Source organism: Dendrobium catenatum, unplaced genomic scaffold, assembly GCF_001605985.2.
Source record: "Dendrobium catenatum unplaced genomic scaffold, ASM160598v2 fragScaff_scaffold_71, whole genome shotgun sequence".
Classification (NCBI taxonomy): domain Eukaryota; kingdom Viridiplantae; phylum Streptophyta; class Magnoliopsida; order Asparagales; family Orchidaceae; genus Dendrobium; species Dendrobium catenatum.
This window is the reverse complement of record NW_021318533.1, coordinates 1,858,666-1,865,264: the sequence shown is the minus strand read 5'-3', so window position 1 is coordinate 1,865,264 and position 6,599 is coordinate 1,858,666. Positions and strand designations below refer to the sequence as shown.

Here is a 6,599-nt window from a genome sequence, read left to right as displayed (position 1 = left end):
TTGGTTTCTTGGCAGATTATTTGATCCTCCCTGGATGGCCTCTCCCTGGCAACTGGGTGTCGGTCTGAGTCCTTTTGGATCCGCTTGTTATTTTGGTTTGTCTAAGATTTGGTATGTGTTTCTTCGATTGTAACCCCCATGATGTGGCCCTGACGTGGTCTTGCCGTGTATCATTTGCTTTTAATAATTTTTTGTTAAAAAAAAAAGTGTTAGTCGGACGACAATGATCAAATGAAGATGATTGAATGAAGATAATTAGGTGTATAAGATGATGACAGTCAGGGGATATGTTGGTTGCTGGCAATAATCATCAGTATTAATCGTGATCAATTAGAGTTAAAAAGTTGTTTATATCATGATCAAATTTTAGTATCGTTCACTGCAAATGTACAAATTATTTAATTTAAATTTAGAATATTAAATAAATTATGCCGATTGGGCTGGCGATAAAAACACCCGTCGATCCACCTCCGGCTACTGCACATTCCTCGACAACACCCTTATATCATGGAGCGTAAAGAAGCAGCATACCGTGGCAAGATCGTCGACTGAAGTAGAGCACAGATCGCTAGCCACGGCCCTAGTGGATATTCTATGGCTCCGGCGTCTGCTCCAGGACTTTCACATTTCTCTACCCAATCCTACAACGCTACATTGTGACAGCACTTCGGCTATAGCCTTGGCCAATAATCCTGTCTTCCATGCGCGTACCAAGCACATTGAGATAGATCACCACTTTATCAAGGATCACATTCAAGCTCAAGCTATTCAAATCGCTCCAATCTCTACTAAAGATTAGATTGCGGATATATTCACAAAATCATTATCCACTCCGCGCTATCATTATCTAAGGAACAAGCTAACGGTTCAATTTGCACCATTAGCTTGAGGGGGCCTAATAACATACACTTGTTCAATACACCTGTAACCTGTTATCTACTTGTCTTACGAAACTTATGTACTTCGGATCTACACTAATATCTATATATAGATATCATGTATCAGCTTTTAACACATATGAAATAATATTCATTTCTGTCTTTACATCATTATCCTTCTCATTCAAATTTGCCTATCGACAACAATGTCAAAATTGGAACCAAAATAAACAGATCCACGTGGCACAATTGAAGCTCACGATCCAATAATTAGATTAGTGGTGTGGTACTAATCACACGCATTAACCAGCGGAATCTACAGCTAAATATGTGTCAGCATATCTACACTGAAATCTAATACGAAGCCCTCCTTATGCCAGAAATCAAAGCGATGTAATTACTAATTTATTAGTGTTGCTAAGCCAACTAATTTAAAATTAAAAAAAAAAAGATAGATTCTTTGCGGATTAGTTAAAGTACTCAATGCTAATGGTAGTTAACTTCGGGAATAGAGCTTTGTATAGAAATGAAGCGATAAGTGTTTAAAAAAGATCGCTATGCAAAGTCAAGACTAACAAAATTAGGGCACTGTTCAATGGCCTGGATTTTCCATACTAAGCGGAGCACACGTATTGATCTAGGCCTAGCTACCTAGCTAAGATTCCCACATGGCCGGACGTGAAGATGAATAGATTATTAAGCGTAATCAACTGTAATGTTGTTGGAGTAAGGAAGTAATTAGTAGAACACTCATCTTCTAGGTTTATATTCTTTGATGGGTATTGCGTGTCATAATATTTATGATGGTAGATTCAAATAATTTATTATCTTAGTATTATATAAAAATTAAATATATATTAAAGTTTTTTATTTATGAAAAATACAAAAAAATAAAAAAATCACCATAGCTTAATCAATATAATTGCAACTAGCATAAGTCATGCATTTATCTTATGGGCAACAAATGGCGAAGTTAGTGAGCGTGATGTAGCTAAGCAACAATAGTTAGAGGATTGTAGTTTAGTGATGATGATTAGTTCAGAGAATTGGAGTAGAACAATGCTAGTCAAAGGGTTGTAATCAAATAATAGTGGTTGGAGAACCGTAGATAGATAACGATGGTCTGATAGTGGTGGTCTAATGGATGGTCAGACGATGCTTCAATGTTGGTGATTAAGCAATGGTTTTATGGAGGTGGTCAAATAAAGATTCAATGATAGCGGTGGTTATCATGTGATGGTGCTAGGGTAGAGCTCTTATATTTCTTGACTCTCTGGGCTCTCTTGAATAAACTAGGGTCCAAGTGCCTCTTCATGTAAGAGTGAGGGTAATGTATATTTACTTAAGAGTATCATGTCCGATTAACAACCAAAATCTAGAACACTTTATCGAAGATCTTGTGTTAATTTCTCGGTTATAGACAGTCCTTTGGAATGTAAATGCATTAATGATCTCTGAATTTAAACTATTTTGACCTCATTGGATTCCTCTCATTGAAATGCTGGATTTGATTATAAACATGTTAGATTTGAATGTTATTTGATCATCAAATTAATGTGTTAAAGTTTCTTATTGTGCTTCAAAAGCTTGATCCGATTGCATTGAGACCACTTTTGGTGTAGTAGGAATCATTTTGTCCATATGCTCGATACACTAGTCGTTTCAAGTGTACTTGTACAACATGATCTAATAGGAAAAAAAGTCGCTAAAATTCCCACCACAGACAACCTGCAATCAGTTCTCTAATTTTCTGAATGGTTGCAAATTTTATCCCAAATGAATAGTATTTGCTAATTAGTGGCAAGATACCATATTGAAGAAGGTTTTGTACATGAGACATTCGATGCTCCAGAGTTGCAAACTCATTGAGTCAGCTAGAAGAAGCCTCACGAAATCAAATTGGCTCTCAAACCCAATGGCATTGAGTCCGTTGGGCTAGATTTGACTAGTTTAGTATAGTCGATCGAACCTCATTAATTACAACTTATTATTGTTAATTATTGCATGATGATATAATTTAGAATTGAAAAGCTTGTTGCTACTCAGTTCCTCTAATCTCAAATTCTTCATTCCTTCACATCTTCTTTTTGATAGCTTAAAATCATTATGTTCTATCATTGCATGGAGATTTACATGAATTTATTTCATAGCACAAAGCTTCTGGCTCAATCATAAAGATTGTATGTATTTACACTCGACTAATCACCTTTTATTTATAAATAATGATCAATATTGACAATAAGAAATTGACAATATTGTTTGAGTATAAATAAAATCAGGGGCGGATCCAGCCTTAATTTTTAGGGAGGGTAAACTTATAAGTAAAAATGTATAGTTTTTTTTCATAAATATCCTCTCAATCCATATTTGTTCATCGGTGTACGCTTCGCAGATATGTCGGAGTCCAAAGGGGTAATGTCCCCTGGCGGGGTTCGACCTGATGGGGGGGGGAGGTAATTATCCCCCGGCCTTAAGGTGGGTCCGCCCATGAATAAAAGTACATAATTTGGACTTTAATTTGCGTGGCTAGGTCTCTAACATGCAAGTTGTTCAGCTTGTTTTTTATTTGTCAGCTAGTTGAGAACTTTAGGTAGTTTTTGGATTAAGGTTGCATGAATACTCTTAATGAAAACCCTTCTCAATTGGTATTCTTTGAGTAAAGAGCCTTAATTAATATGCTACTTTGAGAGTCCTTTTGGGAGATTAGTATGAAGAGCCAAATTTGGGCTAATTGTTGGGCAAGGCAAGATTTAGCTTTGATTGACTAGAGGCTTCGGCCTCGTTTGGGACGGCTTTTTTATTTGTTCTTAAAACAACTTTTTAATATAAAAATTAAAAATTTTGTACTAAAAAGCTGTTTTAAGAAGCAACAAGAAAGTCGCCCCAAATGAAGCTTTAAAAATATAGGCAATTCAATCCGGTTCAATATGATGGATTTTTTAAAATCCTACTTAGACTCTTGTAATAATTTAATTAATTTGATCTAAATGAATGCAGATGTACTGACATAATAATTAAGTACATAGCTAATTAAAAATTTAGTTCACATCTCACGTTAATTTAGGCTTGAAAGCATTGCAATGGAGGTCATTAGCTAGCTATTAAATATTCACCTGTCATACCTGCCTTGCTTCCTTGTACCCCATGTGAACAAAGTCAAAAGAGAGAGCACAGCATCTGCTTAATTGGAGAAATGGAAGTCGGCAAGAGTAAAAATCTCCTTAGCAGCTTTAATAATCAACAGGAAAAAACAAGAAAGGAAGAATAAACAGTGTAGTCTTTCTTTCAAAATAGTAAATCATGTCTTTAAAAATAATAAAACAATATAAATATTTGTTTTGTAATATTTATATAAATTTCTAATATTTTATGAGATAGTATTCTATTTTGATTAAATAGCATGTGCTACTAAAATATACTTTATAATATGATGGTTTTTATTTCAGTAGATCCAAAATCAAATACATAGAGTGTAATTTTCATTGTGATAGAGATATGGGGGGATTGTGACTTTGAGTGATCAATTCATTAAAAATAGTATACATTTTATATATCTCGGATCTATTGCTCAAAGTGATGTTACTGAAATAGACGCGGATATTATTAGTAGAATTCAAATTTGATGGTTGAAGTAGAGGAATGCATCGAGCATGTTTTGTGAAAGAAAGTACCTCTCAAACTTAAGGGAAAATTTCATAAGATGATGGCGAGACCAGCGATGCTTTATGACGTAGAATGTTGGCCAGTAAAAGAAAAGCACAAAAATAAAATGTGTTGCATAAATGAGAATGCCCGGGTGGATGAGTAGCTTTACACTTTGATGCATAATATGAAACTAGTATATATTAAAAAGTTTGGAGCAACAGCTCCAGTGATAGAGAGTCACCTTAGATGGTTTGGTCACATAAATTATCGGACTTCATATGATCCAACCAGGATAGTAGATGTATTAGATCCGATGTATGTTAAGAAAGATAGAGATAGAACTAACAAGGCTTGGTTATAGGATTAGAAACAAGTTTTTTTTTATTAAATTTAAATGAGAATTTGATTTTTTTTATATAACATAATGGAGAAAAATGATTCATGTAGTTAAAATGTAGTGGAATAAATACATTTTAATGTGAGATACTCTTGATTTAATGTTTTTTTCTTACGATTTCTTTGAACCCCACTGGGCTTAATTGGGTTGATGTACCGGCATAGTTGGGAACCCTCAAACCCATGATTTCCCTCTCATGTAGCGCGACTCTTTAAGTGAGAAGAAAATAATTGCAGGTTCTGCACCTATGGGGCTGATAGGCTCGTCGAGGAATTAGTTACGCCGCCAATTACCTCCTAAAGAGAGTGACGGTGGATAGATACCCTGTCAAAAAAAAAATTCTTTGATAATTAATTATCTGGAAATGGAATAAGTGGACAATGGCCACATCTCACGCCACCACGTCCTCTTAAATGCTTCCAATAATTAGGAGAATTAAGACTTTGTTAAGAGCGTATTTTTCTTCTAATTCTACGTCAGCATTGACCTTTGAATTTGATTTCTTACTCCTTAATTATCCCCGCGTATTCCCGCATTAAAGCCTGATATAAAATGCGAAGGGCCACCGCCCTCACCGATACCTCATTAATTTATTCAGATGACACATTCCCTTCACATTAATCTAATAGTTGACCTTCAAAATCATTGCACTATAAAAGCTCTATTCTTCTTTCATTCTCCTCATCCTTTTCATAAAGAGTGTGAGTTGATAAGTACAAGCAGAAGTCTTCAACAATGGCGGTTCCAGTTATCGACTTATCGAAGCTTCAAGGTTCGGAGAGGGCGGCGACTATGGCGGAGATCGGCAGTGCTTGCGAGGAATGGGGCTTCTTTCAGGTTGGATTTCACCTTTTTACAACCTTAATTCATTGATTAGCCAGTGCTGATAATGTTAATTAATTGTGTTTATAACAATTACTGTTGCAGTTGGTGAACCATGATATTCCCTTAGATCTTCTTGACCGAGTTAAGAAGGTTTGTTCAGAGTGTTATAAGATGGAGAGAGAGGAGGGCTTCAAGGATTCCAAGGCGGTTCAGCTCCTGAATGACTTAATTGATAGTGGAGAAGCTTGCAAAACATTGGATGATTTGGACTGGGAAGATGTCTTTATCCTGCAGGATGACAACCAATGGCCATCCAATCCACTTCAATTCAAGTAATTATTATGAACACTGAACTCCATCCTCAATTTTCCTACTTTTTCTTGATTAATTTGGATAGAACTATCCACCATTGCTTAGTTTGGTTGGTGAGCGAGTACGATTGAAAACCTCATAATCCGTACTTGATTCCCCTCGAAGGTCAACTCTTCTTACGTGGGGTCAATCAAGTGCGGGGCAGGAGATTTCTTGGGTTGGTGCCTCTTCTAGGTTAGTCAAAAATTAGTCACACCGCCAAACGTCCTTTTGAGGTTGGTAAGGTTGACCATCATTAATGTATTTTATGCTGTAATAAAAACCCCATCATGAGCATGACTTGTCATTCTTATCTCATAAACTGTTAAAAAATTAATTAAATGTGGATTTCAACTCAAAACCCGTAACTTTTGTTACAAAGCTTGATATTGATCGATGAGCCGATGAAATGTCTACAGAGAAACAATGAAAGAATACCGTTTGGAGCTGAAGAAGTTAGCAGAGAAAATGCTGAACATTTTGGAAGACAACCTTGGCCTCAG

General features: G+C 35.8%; 1 protein-coding gene across 1 annotated transcript in view; it reads left to right on the top strand.

The window, feature by feature from the left end:
- Positions 1-5,648: 5,648 nt before the first annotated feature.
- Positions 5,649-6,599, top strand: part of LOC110104251 (1-aminocyclopropane-1-carboxylate oxidase-like) — a 4,896-nt gene continuing 3,945 nt past the window's right edge. Inside the window, exons 1-2 of the mRNA XM_020833272.2 lie at positions 5,649-5,757; positions 5,848-6,077. Coding sequence (XP_020688931.1) covers positions 5,656-5,757; positions 5,848-6,077 — 332 coding nt within the window. The 5' untranslated portion in view covers positions 5,649-5,655. The remainder of the gene's footprint in view (positions 5,758-5,847; positions 6,078-6,599) is intronic.